This window comes from Dermacentor silvarum, chromosome 4 (assembly GCF_013339745.2).
Source record: "Dermacentor silvarum isolate Dsil-2018 chromosome 4, BIME_Dsil_1.4, whole genome shotgun sequence".
Lineage (NCBI taxonomy): Eukaryota > Metazoa > Arthropoda > Arachnida > Ixodida > Ixodidae > Dermacentor > Dermacentor silvarum.
The window spans coordinates 20,058,933-20,078,414 of NC_051157.2; the positions used below are offsets into that span (position 1 = coordinate 20,058,933).

A 19,482-nucleotide genomic window follows, 5' to 3' on the forward strand; every position below is an offset into this window, starting at 1 on the left:
TAAGTGGATTTTTCGCCATTTGAGAGCCAAAAGTCTGCCAGCCGTGGTGCCGACGCACCAACCCTAACGCCGGCCACTAGGCCTAACAAGGGCTAAGGCTTACCAAGGCCCCCGGTGCCGCCGCGTCAGCCGTGCGGCAGTCAACAGGCGGTATGAATATCACCGTGCAAGGTCGCAGCGCCGAAAAGGACGAACTCGACGCCACGGATTGGATCACAGTACTCAACAAATGCAACCTCGAGGAGAAATGGGCACGGAAAGCCAAGCTCGCCTCAGAAGAGGTGAAAGTGATTGACACCCCATCACCGAAGCGTGACGGCAAACAGCAAGCGGAGAAATCGATCGCCTCGAACCAAGTCAAGCTTCCCGAGAATGGCTGGAGAATCATTTTCCGCCCCAAGGGAGGCATGGTAGTCAAACAGTACGATGGACCTACACTGACCGAAGCCATACATGTAACTGCGAAGATTGAATGGAACAAGGCGTGCCAGCTCGTCAAGAACGAGAAGCAAGGAATTTTTGTCTTCTTCACCCCCAGCACGGAGGCAAGAGACAAGCTCCTACGCCTTACACACCTGGACATTGAAGGGAAAGTGCACGAGATGACCGTTCACCTGGCAGTACCCGACGACTTCTCGAGAGGAGTCATCCACGGAATAGGACTCAACACCTCACCGCAAAAGATCAAGCAGGGGATAGCAGAACATGAGGAGAATCCCAAGGTACTGGAGATCAGACGACTAGGACAGAGCAAGACCATCATGCTCACATTCACCACCAAGGAGGTACCGAGGACAATCAAATGCCTAGGTGCCATCCTGAACTGTTACTTGTACAAGAAAAAGTACGACGTATGCTATAAGTGCGGAGACCTGGGACACCGATCCAATGTGTGCGAGAGCAAGGAGGAGAAGTGCAGGGGCTGCGGCATCCCCAACCCAACCGAGGGACACGACTGCAACCCCACCTGCAAGCTGTGCGGCCAGCCTCACCTAACCGGCGACAAAACCTGCAAGGAGATCTTCAGAACCCCATACATCGTTAAGAAACGCCAATGGGAGAAGCTCCAGCAACAGGAGGAGGAGGAGAAGCTATCAGAACATCGGAGCAGGCGGGACGAGAGCAAGACGCGGGCCCCGAGCAAGGAGCGACTCCGGTCCACATCCTTCCCAAGGCTACCACAGCAGGCCACCACTACCCCGCCCAAGAAGCAAGGGGCACAGCAGGCCACCACCACCCCACCCAAGAAGCAAGTGGCACCACCCACCAAAAAGGTAGGCTGGGAAGTGGGGAATTCCCATGACTCAGACATAGTGAGGGAGCTCAAAGAACAAATGAAGCAACAACACGAAATGATGAAACAGCAACAGGAGCAACGGAAGCTTTACCAGGAGCAAACACAAGCTCAGATGCAGGAGCTCCGTAATAACGTTATCGAGCTGCAAAGGGAGAACAATGAGCTCAAAGCTCAACTCAGACAACCGGAAGCGCATCAGGAGGCCATGGACGATAAGTCATCCGAAACCGAGACAGAGGCGGCTGCACCGCCAAAGAAAAAGCGAGTTAAAAAGATCGATTCAGGCCTTGAGAAGGCCGAAGGCAGGGTAGACAAACTTGAGGTAGACATGCAGCAACTCAAAGAGGTAGTACAACAGGTGGCCATAGCTACCCAGCGTAACGCGGAGAGGATAGACCAACTCTCAGCCCAGCTCAGCCAACTAGTCACCCCAATGGGAACTAGAATGGACCAACTGGCATAACAGCAAAAGCAAATCCTTCTGAGGTTGAATCATGGCCAGATTCAACACTAGGGCAAACACAATATGGCATTGGAACTGTAGGGGCTTCACAAAAAAAAGAAACGTTCTCCAAGCCTACCTTGCGGGACGCGATGGTCCCGACATCATCGCGCTGCAAGAGTGTGGAAAAAACGCTAAACTGAGCGGATACAAAACGTACCCAGACCGGTCGCCAAACACTCAGACTGCTACTCTGGTGAAGAGAAATATCACCGTCATGCAGCATGATGTAGGATGCACGCAGATTGACTACGTGTTAACGCAAATTATACCACAGAGGAGGAAAGAACGCGGCCTGCTAGTCCTGAACGTCTACAGCTCCCATAAACTAAGAAGAGACTGTGGCTTCAGGGAGCTCTTTGCCAAAGCGCAATCACTGGCACAAGGGCAGCGGCGTCTTGTAATAGTAGGAGATTTTAATGCGCCACACCAAGCATGGGGATATAACCACTCCCAAATAAAGGGGAGGGAATTATGGGACGCCATGATACAGTGCAATTTAATACTCCTCAACGATCCACTCGCACCGACGAGGCAGGGGAACAGCGTGTCATACGACACCACCCCCGACCTGGCCATGATCGGAGCGGACGTTGAGGCTACATGGCACAACACGAACGAAAACCTAGGCAGTGATCACAGAATTGTAGAGATTGTTGTCCAAAATGGAGTCAAAATCAAACGTGTGAGGAAAACACTCAAATCCATCAATTGGCAGTCCTTCCGCGACAACGGTGGGGGTTGTGGGGAGATCACCGACATAGCTGAATGGACCAATGGCATCAAGCAGGCGTGCAAAGAGGCTGAGGAGGAAATAGAATTAGATGAGGAACAAGACTGGGTTGATAGCCACATGAGACAACTGTGGCAAAAGAAAAAAAAGGCAGAAACCGAGCTCGCACAAAAAAGGGGCAACCGTAACCTGAGAAGAAGAATAGCAGCTCTCAACAAGGAAATTGAGAGCCATGCCCAAACACTAAACAGACAACACTGGAATGACATTTGCGATAGACTAGACGAGCAATTAAGCTCCGTCACCTCCTGGAAACTACTGAGACACCTCCTGGACCCAGACAACACCAAAGCTGAGACCAGGAAAAAAATGCAAATACTAACACACAATTTCCAGGGGTCGGAGGAGGATATGATCAATCAGATAAAAGAGAGGTACATAGGGGAAACAAACACCGAAACATTCCCCCACTATAGTGGCGCAAACAACGAGGAGCTCGACCAACCAATCAATATAAGAGAGGTCCAAGCTGCCTTAAACAAGCTCAGAGGAAAAACCGCGGCTGGCCCAGATGGGGTCAACAACAAGATGCTTAGAAACCTCGATGACAACTCCCTCCAACAACTAACGGCATTCATGCAAAAATGTTGGGAGCGGGGGGAGATACCCGGGGAATGGAAGAAAGCAAAGCTAGTCCTCATCCCCAAATCAGGGAAAGAACTCAAACTAGAGAACCTTAGGCCAATATCGTTAACCTCCTGTGTAGGCAAGCTCATGGAGCACGTCATACAGAACAGGCTCAACGGATACTTGGAAAGTAAGGAACTCTATCCAGACAGCATGGTTGGATTCAGACAACAACTATCCACAAACGACGTCATGCTACAACTCAAAGAACAAGTATTGGAAAGGAAGACTAGCGACTCGAGAGTCATAGTGGGACTGGACGTCAGCAAAGCGTTTGACAACGTAAAACATCAAGCGATCCCTGTCACACCTCAATCACCTGAATGTAGGCAGCAAGCTATACAACTATATTAAAAGCTTCCTCACGGACCGAACAGTGAACATAGAAATCGGGGGCACAATCAGAGACAACATTAGGCTGGGCAACAAGGGAACACCACAGGGATCGGTGCTATCCCCTACCCTTTTTAACATTGCAATGATCGGGCTGCCAGAAAGACTCAGAAAGCTAGAGGGCCTCTGCCACACTCTCTACGCTGATGACCTCACTCTTTGGGTCGACAGAGGGGGGAGCGATAGCCAAATAGAAGACACCCTACAAAGGGCAATCTGGGAAACGGAAAGCTATCTGAGACCCATAGGGCTAAAATGCTCGCCGGAAAAATCGGAGATGCTAATCATGAGCAAGCAGCACGTCAATATCCAGCTCCTGGTCAACAACACCCCGGTCCCAAGGGTGGACAAGATCAGGATACTGGGTATGTGGATACAAGAAAATGGGAGAAACACTGAAACAATAAACAGACTAGAAGCCACGACCAACCAAACTTGCAGGCTCCTCAAGAGGATAGCAAACAAAAACGCGGGGATGAAGGAGGCAAACCTACTTAGACTTGTCCACTCTTTCATCATTAGCAGAATCACCTACGCTATCCCGTACTTAAAAACAACTAAAGCAGAGAGAGACAAGGTAGACATCCTCATCAGGAAAGGTGTCAAAACCGCCCTAGGTTTACCAGCGTGCACATCAACCGAGACGATCCTCAACCTAGGAGTCTCAAACACCCTAGATGAAATGTGCGAGGCGAAACTCACGGCACAATATGTCAGACTAACCGGCAGCAAAACGGGCAGATCCATTCTTAGGAAACTGGGCTACCGGAATCCAGAATCGCGAGAGGGGATAACCGCCATCCCCAAAGAAATTGCCAACAGGTTAAGAATACCCCCCATCCCAAGAAACATGCACCCAATATACAACGACGAACGCAGGAGAAGCAGAGTCCAAAGACTCCAAAGCTCCCTCCTCCAAAAACAAGGAGTAGTGTACACCGATGCGGCAGAGTACCCAGAAGGGCACTACGCTGCAGTGGTAGTGAGCGACAAAGGTGAGCTAATCTCGAGCTGTAGCGTGAGACACTCTTCACCAGAGGAGGCAGAGATGGCGGCGATTGCCCTGGCAATCACAATCCCATCAACCAGAATAATCATCACCGATTCTAAAACTGCAATCAAAGCCTATGACACTGGTAAGGTGTCCAAAGAGGCCGCCAAAATTCTGCAAGCAGGCAAGGAGAACGTACCCAATGACCTAATTAGAATAATATGGGCGCCCGCTCATAGTGGACTCACAGGGAACGAGATCGCCAACGAGGTCGCCCGAGGACTTACACACCGGGCCCCAGCGCAGGCATACTTCTCCCTGTCCAAAAAGCGAGACTTAACCACTTACAGAGAAATTCTACAACACTATAGAATGGGCAGGAGAACTTTTCCTCCCCCCCATAGATCTCTCACAAAGAAGGAAGAAGTAATCTGGCGAAAACTGCAGACGGGTACCTTCCCAAACCCGTATATCCTACATAAATGGCATCCTGAGGTGCACTCTTCGAAATGCAAAAACTGTGAAGGCATAGCGACCCTAAATCACATGCTCTGGGCTTGCCCAGCGCTAAACGGTCTACATGGGAACCAAGAGTCATGGGAATCCTCCCTTCATAGCCAGGAAGAACATGCCCAAAAACAAGCCATCTGTCAAGCCCAGGCCGCCGCCGGAAGCCAACTGATTCCGGCCGACGTCTAGGGGGGAGGTAGGCGGTGAAAGGGGGAGCTGTGTCTCACCCCGATCACCCATACTCTCTGACGGGTGCAAATAAAGTGCTTTCTCTCTCTCTCTCTCGAGATCATGAAAAGCGTAAATTTACCAATTTGCTTCTCCAAGGCCGTGTTGAACACAAAGAAATTAGCTTATTTTCTGCACATTATTGTCTCAAGTCGCTCGTGCTGCGGAATGGTCTTTGATATACTGATCGCAACGCTGACCATAAAAGATCACATCACTCGATTGGAAGCGTAGCAAAGTGTGCCTCATGCGCGCTGATTCGAAGTGCTTTTTGCACATTTTGTTCCAGGTAGACAAGGGCACACCGTGGAAGTAAATTAGCCTGTTGAATACGCGCTGTGCCACCATCGGACACTTGTACAGCGAATCACGCATGAACGTGCCCCGCCATATGTCTGCTACAATACCAAAAATATGCCTTTCAAACAACCAATGGTCATACTTGGGCAATGAGCCAGGCAGACTGTTGTGTCGGGTTTCGGAACAGACTTCCTATTGGAACCAGTCAGGACCGCTTCTCGACCACCCGGACAAGTTCGCACGTGTATTCTTGCAAGCACAAATAAAACGTGTTCAGCACAGATCCCCGAATTGCACAGCGATGAGTCGTGCACACCAATGTCACAATTGTCTTTTTGCGAAAGTGCGCATGCAGTCTGCGGTGGTTGTTCAATTAAAACTGTAATATGAAATTCTGTCCAAGTGAGAGTAGGGGTTGTATTCATTTTGCCTGGTCGCAGAACCATAAAATTCCGTTCACAGATAGCCTTTGTCTCGAAGAAGCCAAACATGGCAGCACAGGTATCTCCAGTTCGGCATCCCATGCCTGGAGACGCATTGAAGCGAGAGGCAGATGAAACATCCACTTCCCACTGCCGGCGTTTTTCATGACAGCGTTGTCCCACTGTGGGCGACACTATCAGACGCAGGGCAGACAGTTAATTAAACTACGGCTTGGTAGGCTGCCGGATCCTCGGTACGAAGTTACTGCTTGCATTTGGTCACTCTCTCATGGTGCTGCTGCCGGCACTGTTCTTCGTAAGCTGCCTGCTGTTCGGGAGTTCATACGATGCGTGGCCTACCCCTGGTGAAGTCGGAGAGAAACTGCTGCATGTGCGCTCGGCTGCAACAGAGAGAATGACGTCCCTCACGGCGCACCTCTATTTTTCTTTTATGTGTGACAAGGGTAGTTCAAGGGCGCGTTACAGGTCCCGGAGCCCACCAACTGGAGTCCACAGGGGTATGTGCCATTGTGCTTCGACCCTTTCTGCACTATCACCAGGATCAGCCCACATTTCTGCGCACATCGGACGGACTGATTTTGGTTCCGCCTAGCCATATACAGCTTCGCTGTAAAACATATTATGCAGAATCGTATCAACGAGATTACACTGTAGCCAGTTTTAACTGCACTGTGATAAGCTTTTAATTTGTTGCCACAATAATGACCACAGCTGATTAATTGAGGCACAACATGATGCAGAACGTCAAAGTGAATATCCTTAAAAAATTTTGTTCTACGAATGTATTCAAGACAAGGCAATTGAACTGGCTTTAGAAGAATAAGCATTTAAGCTCCAAAACATTTTTTTGTACTTCGACATAACAAGATTACACCACTGGAAACCATCCACAACCAAGTGAGAAGCAGACACTAAATAAATGCCACTTCTCTTTGGGGAGAACTGACATGCACTAAGGAGAACTGACATGCATAAATAGATATGCATAAACTAGATGTACTATCAGCGTCAAATGAAACTTCAACAGTGGAGCGCGTGGCCCAAGCATAAGTGAAGGTATAGTGAGCGCCGTCCAGTCATCACCATTGACAGGCACGCACATCCGGTTTGGGTGCTGATCTCCTATATACCGAGATATTTTTGCTTTTGCTTTGGTTCCTATATTTGAAAGGGAGAAAATAAAAATAAAACAGATGCTAAAATATTGCTGTTTACGACACTTATTGTCGCACAGTTCGCTGAAACCATAAGTGCTATCGGCGTCAAATGAATGCGAATAGTGGTGCGCGTGGTGCAGTTTGCACCATCATCACTAAAGATAGATACGCAAATGCGGTTTGCTGCTTGTGTACCACATTCATTCTTTAGATCGGCAGACTTGCGCAGCACGGTAACGCTAGCAGCCACGATGGTGGCTGGCGTGGGCGTGCGGCGCGTTTGGCCATTTGACTCCCAAACTTGCAGCGCTTTGCTTTTACTCCAGCGTCGCAGTGCTGAGCAGAAGCGAAAATATCTCACTATAGGGGGATCGCGCAGTGCGGCCAAAGCAGGTGTGCACGCCAGTCAATGGTGATGACTGGACGGCGCGCACTATATCTTCAGTTATGCTTGGGCCACGCACTCAGCTGTTCATGTTTCATTTGACACTGATAGTGCAACGCTTGAAATGTGAGCCGTGAATAGCCATTTGTCATGCCTGCCGATAAGGAAAAGCTTGTTGATGAAGGACCACATTCAAGCTTGCTGCTTTTGCATTGCACATGCCTTTATGAGGTGGACTATTTCATAAAGGGCCTTCCACTTACTTCCTACACATGTTTAAAAAAGACTTTATGGAACAGAAAACATCAGACACAAGGTTGCACATTGTAACTTTGTGTGTATAAACACTGCTCCACATTATAGCACCAGCAAAGAAACATGTCACTGAGCTTGACAGAAATATCTGATCTTAACTGTGGTGGTTGTTTTCTGCTAAGAGAAAAATGCAAAAATCATGCATGCTGAAATTGTGGAACGAATGAAAAAGGGCCCCAAATTTATTTCACACCAACCGTTTTATTTCATAGCTCAAGTGGTGCTGGCCCGTATGATGCACCATGAACACTAGAAGCAAATGGAATGCAATTTTGTGATCGAAGTGAGATGGCACATAAACTAGTAGGCAATGTGGTGATTTGATGCCATATTTGCAAGGTTGTGCTCGCCATTATTATTTGAGGTTACTGCATGGCGCAGAAGGGTGGCTGATGGGGACAGTGTGGACTTGACAATGTGATGGCTTTTGATGTGTGCCGTCCCCAGGTGACTGGATTTCTAATTGCTTCGTAAACTTCTCAAGTGATGATGCGCAACCATGCCTTGACGAAGCAGTTATATTCAAAAGACAGTACCTGGATGGAGCAACTAGCAACTACTAGCAGCCCATGCAAGGCTAGGCCTGCCATACAGCCATCTTTTCTCCTCTTTTTAAAAACTATGTTCTATTTACTTTTGGGCCAAAGAGCACAGGAATACAAGAGAAGTTCTAATAAAGTGAAGGACGCACCAAAGGGCAATCCCTCCATGGGCTCAGAGCTTGCAGAACACGAGCTGGGGCTCCGCACATCCTCGTTGTGGGAGTAGGAAAGGAGCTGCTTACTTCGCTCTGCTTGCAACAGCTCCTCAAGGATAGCCTTGTCACGACTTAATCCCATTGACTCAAGGTTGGAGGATGAGTTCTCCTGGGTAAAACAGGAACAGGCCATGTAAAGAAGCTCTGACAGCATTCAATTCTCTAATAGAACTCCAGACAGCTCGTCTGGAGTTCTGAACCTATTCAGAGATAGCAAGCACAGCTTCTTTCCACTATATACAATTGAACATGGTTATAACCTATATATACTATATATCCTATACATGTTATGAGCATATATTCATTACATGCTGATATTGGCAAGAAACGATTTAGATTTACGTTGTTTTATCCGACAATAAGTTATAGGTGGGTTCAATAAATCAAGGTTTGACTGTACTTGATTTCATTTGTAGCATCACCATTCCAGCAATTAGGGTAATGTACAGCTTAAAACAGTGTTTCAAATTATAAGAATTTGTCAATTTTAATTTGACTACAGTAGTTGACTTCCGTTAATTCAAATCTGGTTAATTTAGATCTTTCGGTTAATTCGATCCCGGCCGAAGGTCCTGGCCGGCGCCAGTGTATATGTTAAGGCCCAAACTTTCGTTACTTTGATCCTAAAACTGGCCTTCGCCAGATAATTCGAACTTGACCAGTCAGCATGGAAGTGCATGACCCCTATGGTGACACCAAATGCGATCCCTTTAGTGGCGGGAGCTTAAAAGACAATGAATGCTTTGAACACTCATCATCTCCAATTAAAAATGCCTATTTCCGGCCTGTCCTATAAAGATTTTCAAGCAATAACCGTAACTCACAATGTCTGATTAGTGGTTACAGTATTTACCTGATTTTCTTGCAAGAAAATTTGGCCAGAAATTGCCTGTTCGGTGCCATCAGAGACGATACCAAAACCACCTTTGTGGCGTTTGTATGCTTTACCGCATGACACAAATGTAATGAGGCAAAACTGATAAGGAACGTGGAACGCGCGCGCAACGCATAGGAGAGAGGGGACAGTTGAGAGTACAGTAAATGATAAAGTGTGCTTAGGAGGAGGGAGGGGGTGTATGTGAGTGCACGATAACGTGATCAACATGATCAAGCGCATGCCAGGAGGGTTCCTTCCTGCTTCTTTTAAGCCACACCGCTCTCTCCTGTTCGGTCTCGGCTCCCAGCATCTCTTTCCTCATCATTTTTATGGCACGCAATCCATAACGATAACTAGCGCCGCTTCGAACCTTCACCTTTGGCTTGGTTTGGTCCGAAAAGTGGCATATGGGAGTAAGAAATTTTGTCCAAATGAACCATTGTGCCGTTTCTAGAATTCGAACTTACAGGAGTTTTTATCTATTCAAATAGATAGTACTTTACAGGGATCAACTGAGCAGTTAAAATTATCCGTCAATTCGAATGAAGAAATTTTGAATTATTGATTTCCCTGTACTCAGTGAAAAAAGGCACACCATAAAACAAAAAAAAAAAACCTTGAGATGGTGCATGGTTGTCACTGCCTTCACAACTTTTTCCGTGGTGTCTAATCACACAAGATTTCAATTAAATCCTGTAACATTTGAGACTTTCCTCACTCTTAATTTATCGAGAAAAAAAAATTATTCCACTGAACAGAGGTTTAGAGGGCTGAGTTTGTTGGAAAAATTATAATTTATTTCAGATGCAGAGTGGAAGTTCTTATTACTTGAGCATACAAGTGCCTAAAGGACAGTATTTGAGCACCTATAATATGCCCTTAGTGCCTGTTATCGGTACCTAAAACAGCATTTCTTAGTGCGTAAACATTGTGTGTTGTGTAATGACTAGATTTGTGCAAATAGAAACATGCTCATTTCAGACCTTTAACGCTGCTCCATGTGCCTACATGATGCACACTGTGCCACCACTCTCCCAGACAATGCTCTCCTTCATGCACAACACTAACTGTAAGGGGTCTGAGATCCCTGCTTTAGGAAGTGTGGTCAAGCCAGTTGTCACTCACGTGCAAACGATTGCTGGTCTTGGTGGTATCATAGAGATTCTTGGGCAAGGTGACATTTTCCTTCTTGGTTGGGGAGAGGGCTGCATTGGCATCTGCCGAGGTCCCCCTAGGGCTCGCTGCAGGCGGCAGCAAGTGCTGCGGGCCTTCAGGGGCAATGCGGAGCTGGTTCTTTGCCAGTGGTGACTGGCTGGACGCAAGCTGCTGCCTTAGCAAGGACAGACGCATTCGCTGTTCCTGCAGCTGCTCTAGGTTGTGCCGCTGCTTCTGCTGCTCCTTTCGCAGGTCAGTCTCTCCGCTACGTGTGCCAATGCAAGAGGTCACTGAAGGAGCAACTGTAAATGTCTTCATCGCTCAGCTGTTTACGAAAAAAAAAAAAAAAATCACCACAGCTTTACTTGACTGTTTCATCAGTGGTGAGGACTGATGAAACAGCGGAGCTGGTGGCTTCAACTATAATGAAGTTCAACTATAATGCTCAGCGCCGATAGTGCCCGCTTTTAGGGCCACTTTATAGTCGGAGGCAGCGTGCGTGTCAGCTAGCGTTGGTGGAGGTTGGCGACGTGAGGTGCGTCACGTTAAGGTGGCGTGAAAACCGACCCCTGTACAGTCCAACGTGTGCGCCGCGCCGCACTGCCTAGACGCATGCACATCCTATACGAAACTAGGAGTTTCAGGATGATACAAAACTACGAACTTGCTGCACGTGCTGCCACCAGTACCTACCAGCCCATCTTCCTCGACGAGACGCGGATGCGGTACATTCTGAGTGACGAGGCCGGCGCGAAATGCAGCATGTCGCATTTCAACACCTGCTACAGCCAGGGCACGCAGACGAACGCCGGATACGTCGGCCGCGCCTCGCGCCGGGCTAAAGAGTGCTGTGCTTTCGCTGTCGTGGCATTACCATGCTGAGCGCGCTCGTGCGTCTATGCTACGTCGGACTATATGCAGCTACGCCGCCATCTCTCTCTCCTTGGCTCCGCCTACCTGTCGCTCGGCACGCGCTCTCCCTCTCTCATCCTCGCCACTCTCCAACCACCTGTGGCTGGCTTGCGCTCCTCATTGGCTCTCCCTCTCCTTGGCTCCGCCCCCAGCAACTATGCCTCCGCTCTTCTCTCTCTCCACTCCTTCACTCGCCTCGCTTCGCAAAACTGATCAACACAACGGCACGGTTCAACCTTGGCCTTATCATATAGTGCGTAGCATTCCATGAAGCTTATACTCTACCTTTGAAAACAAGACCGCTGTATTTTAAGAGATAAGCAACTCCAAAGAATACCGCACACACTATGACGATCTCCCCAGTAAACTAACTACTGCACCGTAAGCACTCTCTGTTGTTGTACTGCTTTCTTTATCGCATAAATTGCCCGATCATGCACTTGTTTACGTTCCAACTCCTCCTTCAGAAGGGTTCTCTGTTGTTGTAGTGCTTCTCTTCTCGCATAATTTGCCCGCCGACGCACATACCTTCCACGTGTACCTTGCCCGCACAAGCTCTCGCCTGCCTTCTGACTGCGTTTCATATACATTTTCTCGCCAGTATTCCGACGTCTCCGTTCCTTGTCACTCAGCAGTTTCTTAGAGCGCAGCATAGTCACAGAATTGTAATATTCAATGTAATAAAAGCAATGAAATCACCCAGAAATTGTAATTTTTTTGGCCAATAATGTGACACAGGTCAGGTCCCCGATGTCGAGTGCACTGGCAGCTTCCCGACGGAAAAAAATATAGCGTCGGAGGTTCGTGCGGTCACAAGTGGGTGGCGGTAAGCATACAGAGGTTTGTGTATTCACAGAAATTCACCCATTCAAGCCTAGATAGTGCAACGGGATTTTGGGACACAGGATTTTGGACCTAGCCAGAGAATGCCATGCATTAATACCACATTTTAATGCGATCAGCATTCTTTCGACACTTCGCACACTTTCTGGAAGCAATTTATTTATGTAACTATTGATGTCTCTAACCATTTTCCTAGTAGTTCATAGTATAATGGGGAAACAGGGGTTCTCAAGCATGTTGGTCCCAGGGAACTCTGCTAAGCTCCATGATAAGCTCCCCCTAATAGAGAGGCTAGGCTTAGCACGCAACATGTTTGGGGCCTACGGTGGTGTTCGGCAGGCTACTTGGCAGGCTACACATGGTCCAACCTAAGTGCAATCGTTATGAGCCAATACACGACAGTATCGCAACCAAGGCATGTGCCAAGAAATGACAGTTTTCAGTGCTTATCGCACGGGGACACTTAATTATAACATTTCATCATGGGAGCACTTAGAACTAGTGCCGACTCTACCTTGAGTACAGTAAAACCTCATTGATTCGGATTTCATGGGACCGAAAAAAAAAAAAAATTCTGAATTAGCCGAATGTCGAATAATTGAGGGTATCAAGAAAACAAACAAATGCTTACTACGTCAACACGCTTTTATTTACTGCTTCAATCAGCAAATAATTTTTCTATTTTGCACAAGAGCAGTGCAGAAGCTGCAATTCTTGTCCTCTCGTGACTGATTATATAGCGCTGACAGCGAGGTCGCGGCGTGCGTCTTCATCTGAGACGCTTTTCGCTACCACGCGCACATCCTGATTATGCTGTCGCCCGTGAGCTGGTCGCCAACAAATCGTCCGTCCATCGCGATGTAGCCGGTGCGCTTCATCTTCAACAACGTTGCGCTGAATCAAAGCGAAACTACTGTTTGCCGCAACCGCTCAGACTGAAACCGCGGCCGCTATTGACGCGATCATGGACGGCGACCTTGCGGCCGACGCACGCACTAAGTCAAAATGAAACTACCGTTTGCTGCAACAAGTGCGGATGAAACCGCGATCGCTATCGACGTGGTCATGGATGGCGACTACGCAGTTTCGAAGGCACGTGGCCGACGCGCGCACCGAGTCAGTAGTTTGCCGCAACCGCTGAGGGCGAAATAGTAGTGGCTACCGACGCGATCATGCCGACTACGCAGTTTTTAAGGCACGTGGCCAGCCGCCAGTGCGGTGTTATGTGCGGCGATAAACGCAAGAATAAAGGCTTTAAGGGCACAATTAGGCACAAATCGTTCCGGCGTTACTGTCGGACACACTTCACGTACGATTTCCACTGAAGAGAAATGGGGATTGTGGGTTCTTGGTGTCTCACAGGAGACCAACCACCGCGGGTTCGAGCTTAACGAGCCACAGGGCCGCGTCAGCCGTCGCCTCCAGCACCGCTCGCGCGCGAGCTCAGAGGCCGCAAGGGGCTACCGAGCGACGCACGCAAAAACACAGTAAAGCCCTGAGTTGACAGAAACCATTTACTGAAACCGTCGGCACCAGCACTGCACAAACGCCCGCACGGAGGGGAGCCAAAGGGGTCCCGCACCAGGGCGAAAATACAATAACAGGCGCCTATAGCACGTCGCGGCGAGAGCACAGGCTCAAGCTGGGACACGCCGCTAGGAAAAGTCCCGGCGGCTATGCTACTTGCTCTGGCGATAACCAATGGGTCAACTCGCGAGAGCACGGGCAATATCCTTCGGCTTAGGCTTTCGGCAAGTGCGGCTCGGCGAGGTACGACCTCGCGCGAGCACTAATGGCACCGCTCGTCGGCTTGGCGTCGGGAAAGGATCAGCACAAAGTACGCGCTCCCCGCACGGGCAAAGGCACCGTGCGCGAGCTCAGTCCTAGTCACAAAGGTGTCGGCGGACGAGAGGAAAGCATGAACGTACCGTGCGTTGGTCCCGGAGAGAAGTCCACGCTTCCCCGCTAGCAGCCGACAACCGGCCGCGTAGTGACGTCAGCGCTCCGCCCTCACCGCGAACCGCCGCGTGCGCAGCGCCACCGCGGGAACCGGTTAGGCGGCGCGGGCGGAGAAGGAGGCCAGCGGGGAACGATGGCGAGGGATGGCAGAGCAGTGAAGCCCGATTGCCGGCGCAACCCTCAATCCCCACAGGATGCAGACGTGCGTGAACTCCACCGCATCGTTTCGGTTGGACGCTAGTGCCGTTTTGGCTCTTTTGCGTCACGCATTTGTGGTGCTCCACGCATTTATTTTTGTAATCCTCCGATGTATACATCAGCACACACGCTATCGGCCTCGATCTACAAATGGGAGAAATGCGCATGGTGGTAAGTCACAGCCTCCGAGATTTTAGTGCAATAGCTTGGGCACACTGCCCGTTTTCGGAGGCTGGGTGGCTACAAGCTGCTCGGGGATTTATTGCGCAGTTTGCGTGTTTCTGTTACGCGCTGTCATGTGCTTTTTGATACTCGGGCATGGGTAATGGCGGTTCTTTGGATGGAGCTCACCTCGCGTTCGCCATCTTAGCCCCTGAGCGCGGAACCAGGAAAAGTTTATGAGTGGCTTGGAACCCCGAGAAGGGGCCTGAGGAACCCACTTTGAGAACCCATGGGGTAGAGCATTGGGCTGCTGTGCTGAGAGAACCGGGTTTGAAACCAATCGTAGAACCAACTTGGGTCACTCGGTATGTGAGACTGTGAGATGTATCGCTCTTCAATCGTCACACTAAACGACTGGATCCTTCCAAGAGGGACCCCTGAACACCGCAACGCCATATATGACAGCTTGGTGATCTACCTTATAAAGAGTGAAACAATTAACCTAATCTAGGCGCCCCGCCGGGAAAACCACTGGGGTTGCCTTTTAATACATGTCCAAAATTTTTTGTTTAATAAACGTCTTTCTCTCTCTCTCTCAATGAACCTATTTCATACCAACTCGGGACACTGGGTATTTATGTGCCGCAAGTCAATTATACACACAAAAAAAGAAATCCTTCAAAAATTTCTCTTCTGGTGCTGAGAGGAATCAAACACGTGTCATATATAGTCACAATTTTGTCCGAATATACAATAAAACCTTGATATGAGAAAGTAGGTAAAATTGGCACTTTACTTCGTTAAACAGTCGAACCCGGATATATCGAATCTGAAGGGGATCACAAAAAAAAAGAAGTTCAATATATAGGTAGTAATTTGATATATAAAATTTATAAAAACTTTATACAGAAATTTTCAAGGGGATTTTACAGCTGTTCCATATACACAATAATTAGTTATATGTGGGTTCGATATATCCGGGTTTGACTGTACTGCAATTGTGATATATTGAAATTCTACCTTTTGTGCGAAGTACAGTAACCGACTGATTTTTTACATGAAAGTGGCTGTAAGAAATGTCAGAAAATCCGGCAGTCCGAAAAGACAAACTTCAAAATCAAAAACAGAAAAAAAAAAAAGTTAGTTTTGCCCAAGAGGTGAAATATCGATAGTGATAGCAAAGTAATTGACAACTACGCAAAGCAAGGTTCACAGTTTTACCGGCCGTATAAATTGCAGTGAACATTCGTCTACTAATTAAATTCACAATCAGGTATCGTGCACACAGGCAAACATGAACAGATCTGACTCAATGACTGTGAACACTTGCAGTGACAACATGGCACGATGAAGAGCGCAGGCAGAGGGGAGCGAACGTTCAATGTTGCCTCTCACTTCAACTCGACTCTGAAACTTGACATTATGCGACCTTCAACACTAGTACAGCTGAGCACCGCTTATAACGAACCTGAGCATCACACGGCATTCGTTTTATACTGACGTTCGTAGTAAGTGGACCACAGCTAAAAAAAAAAAAAAGTTGCTAATCAAAACACAATTTTTTGGTTTTTTTTTTAGCAAAAAAGTCTGTGATGCTTGTCTGTTTCTGCAGTGCACATCCGATGAAGGTGGTCTCCAGCTTAAAATATTTAAAGCGGAAGTGTGCTCTTCGCAGAGGCCCTTGGCATAGACAAGTTGCCCAAGACCCTTTATGTAGCCCATTGCTACAAGCGTGCTTATGAGTGCTGGCTCTGAAGTTTCATCGTCATCTAATTCCTCCGCGTCGCTCTCAGCCCGCATTACACGAACGATGCCTCGTCCGTGCACGGTTGCGCAATGTCAGTGTCTTCATCAGCAGCCAATGTCATGGCCCCCCATGTCAGAGTCGACGATGCACTGCCACAAATTGCCGCCACACTGATCCTCTTTGGAAGCGTTGGGCTCACCATCAGATACTATGTCGACGAAGCCGGCCTTGCGGAAACAGTTCCGCACGCAAGCGGCCGTCACTTCCGCCCAGGCCGCCTTCACCATCTCAACGGCTGAATACAGTGAAACTCGAAGCGGCAAGTTCGCGGCCAGGCGGTCAACAGCGATGAGCAAGTGCTCCATAATGCGGCGCCTATATGATGCCTTAACGGCATGTATTATGCCTAAATCAAGCGGCTGCACTTTCGAAGTCTTATTGGGCGGCAGGAAAAGTCGAGTCACTGCCATTAGAGAAGTTAGAACATGGTGCGCTGAGCAGTTAAGCACGAGCAGCACGCACCTGCCTTGCCTCTGCATGTCGCGGTCAAACTCGCCCAGCCACTCTGCGAAAAGTCATGCGTCATCCACGCCTTCGCATTGTGCCTGTAGCGCAGGGGCACATAGTTCCGAAAGCAACATGGCTTCTTTGATTTTTTGATTACAAAGGCTATCCATATTAGTGCACAGAAGTGTTGTAATGCGCATTTTACTGTGTTTGCCGCCAGCGCATGAATCGCCTTTCATGGCATGCTATCCGGCAACATCTGATAAAATAACACAGTTTTGTCTGTGTTATACGCGCCCTGCTCCGCGTAGCTTGCAATAATGGCTCGGCCAAGTGGCAACATCTTGATCACTTGCCGAAGCTGCCTCACCGACAATCGATTTTAAAAAGTCACAGTTTTGCCCAAAAAACGAAGCATCGATTTGCAAACAAAACTAGTGGACAGCTATACGAAGTAAGGATAGTAGTGTTATCGGCCACATAAACTTGGAAAACTAACTAAATTAACAAGCGTGGTGGCACGCGCACACAAGCAAACATGAACACATCTCATTCAATCACCGCAGAAACTCGCTGTCGAAACGAGCGCAGGCAGCAGCAGCGAGCGAATTGACATTGATGATAATGTATAGTGTTTACTGGCGCAAGGGCCAGGTATGGCCAAAGAGCGCCAAGGAATTGACCTTCGTCCCACCGCTCGCATCAACACGAACTAAGCCATGAAAGCACACTCAGGGAGGAAAGACTGCCCCGCTGCAGATGGCTTTGAAGATAGAGCCGCCAGGGTGGGCGCCGTGGCGTAGTACGCCTCCACCCCACTCCCTACCCTCCCCCCGGAGCCTTGCTGCCCAGCGGGCGCAGGCTCGGGGGTCCCTCGGGCGGCACGGAGACACTGCGTGTCGGATCAGAGAGGGCGTGCCTGCGGGGAGAGGGTAGCTCAATTGAGTGGGACACGAAACGGGTAGTTCACCGGCAAGGAGGCTCGGGAAAGCAGTCCGCGTGCGCAAAGGGGTCGGAGGTCGTCGATCTCGCATCGCAGGGTCAGGTTTACGCCGTCTGTTCGCTGTAACCGATCGGCAGGGCTCAATGACATTCGTTGTATGTGGGATTTTGTGCCATTGAAATACTACGTATATATTTTGATGGTCGCACGGGTTTCGTTCGTCTTAAGCGAAAGTTCGTCTTAAGTGGGGCCGTTATATGTGAGCCCGACTGTAGCATGGGTAGACAGTGCACATGAAGCCACCAGCCATCTCTGTTCCGCCAAGCTTTACACCCACCGCAGATTACCTCCAAAATAAGGCGTGCTGGCTGTGTATGCACTCAGCCACACAGACAGCCACCGTGGCCACGGCTAAGCTAAAGGAGGAGACATGCCCTTACCTTACGAGCCAGCAAAGGGTCTCCTGCAGACCTTTACGTGCAGGAGACTGGCTCGTATCCCACTGATGTTCCCATGCTTCGTATGCTGTGCCGGTACGAGGCATGGGAGCAACAATAAGTCACACACACGTGCTCTGCACTGTCGCGAATATGCAATCATGCGATCAATCTTATCATGCAGGATCAGCCCGTTGGCTTGCCCACTGCGGTCAAGCCACTGGTTATCTTCTGTCATACAGGCAAGCAGGCATTATTAGATGGGCTGTGCTGTAGCTGACACGACAATGACCCTCACCTTGATGACACACCACTCCTTGGGGCACTAGCAGCAGGTTCAGCACTGCCATCTTGGAATGAAGCAACTAGAGACTGCAGGTACTGCAGCTGACTGCGTGTTGTCTGGAGCTGCCTGTGGGCCAGCAACAAAACAAAGCACGATGTAACGCTTAAAACGAACACTTCAACACTGGTTGCTCTAAAATAGTGCGTACGCAAAGTTCCAAAGCACGAAAGCGTGACGAAATTGGGCTCTCGGCAACGCGCGCAGATTTCAGAAGCTGCGAGAAGTGCCACTCGCTTTCCAGACAAATCACCAGGGTCAGTAAGGTGCAAAGGGTTAGCAGTTACGATGGCCTTATTGAGAAGGTCACGATTTGTCAATGTTAGTTACATAGTGACTGATTGCTGATAATGGGTTGCAATAGCCATTCTATGCTTCAAACTTCATCTTTTTTCAGCTGAAGCAACATGTAAAACGTAGCTTCCCAGCTCTTGGTGCACTCAGCCTCACGTAGCTGATTCGCAGCTGCAGCGGCAAGACCTCTGCGAAATGGCAGCATGCCATAGCAGTTTGAACTTCCAGCCAACTAGAACACTTCACTCTCGTGTGCAGAATCCACCCAAGTCCTATTGAAAGTACAATATACTATATCAAAAACTCCTGAAGAAAACAAACAGCAGCAGCTGCACTCGCAGTTTCGAAATGGCATGTGATCGTAACCATTTCAAAGGAGCTAAGATGCTGGATTTCATTCCTTAGAT

The 19,482-nt window shown here is 48.8% G+C and overlaps 1 protein-coding gene across 1 annotated transcript in view; it reads right to left on the reverse strand.

Annotated features, from left to right (window-relative positions):
- LOC119449588 (uncharacterized) overlaps positions 1 to 19,482 on the reverse strand; it is a 378,080-nt gene that overhangs the window by 47,180 nt on the left and 311,418 nt on the right. The window contains 3 exon segments of the mRNA XM_049665319.1: positions 8,633 to 8,807; positions 10,701 to 10,995; positions 18,737 to 18,850. Coding sequence (XP_049521276.1) covers positions 8,633 to 8,807; positions 10,701 to 10,995; positions 18,737 to 18,850 — 584 coding nt within the window.